At 33.8% G+C, this 595-nt stretch overlaps 1 protein-coding gene across 1 annotated transcript; it reads left to right on the forward strand.

Moving 5' to 3' along the window:
* Positions 1–219: 219 nt before the first annotated feature.
* Positions 220–370, forward strand: LOAG_16270 (hypothetical protein; the record flags this gene model as incomplete). The annotated part of the gene is made up of 1 exon (XM_003151759.1): positions 220–370. A coding segment is annotated over one exon (150 nt), but the record flags the coding sequence as incomplete, so codon positions are not given.
* Between the last annotated feature and the right edge of the window lie 225 nt (positions 371–595).

Raw genomic sequence — 595 nt, forward strand, 5'->3', positions numbered from 1 at the left:
ACTTGATGAAATAAGCAATGTCCATGCAGTATGACAAATAATCAAAAAGATAAGATATATCAGTTCAAATTGAAATGACTTAAATGTCGTGAGAATATTCAGCATAGCCATATTACACGTAAGGGAATTCTCTCATATCATTCATAAATTTAATACAATTATTATAAGATATCCGAAAGCTGAACAAAACGTTGCAGCCTATTGATAACTAAGGCCCAAATGGATTTCGCGTTGGAACTGTTGCGCTATTCTTCGGAAGCTGATGAAACGTCGCTGCTATCACCATTTGCAGTCGTTTCCGCAATGTCTGTATTGTATTCAGGAGCTAGAGGTAAAACCGAACGTGAGATTGGAGCAGCAATTTCCGCAGGTAATAAACTGTTTGAGATATAAATATTACAAATCAGTACGATTCTATTGAATAATGTAGAAGAGTTATTTTGACAAAAATTTCAGCGTAATTAATCACTTATCATAGCAAGGAATCAAAATTCAAAATTCTCTTTTCAAATTTGATAACTTCGTAAAAGCTCTTCGACTCAAGAAAACAACTTACTTGTAAGGGTTTTAGGTCAAACCAAACGTACGTTTGAAA

This window comes from Loa loa (genome assembly GCF_000183805.2).
Source record: "Loa loa unplaced genomic scaffold supercont3.5267, whole genome shotgun sequence".
Taxonomy (NCBI): Eukaryota; Metazoa; Nematoda; class Chromadorea; order Rhabditida; family Onchocercidae; genus Loa; species Loa loa.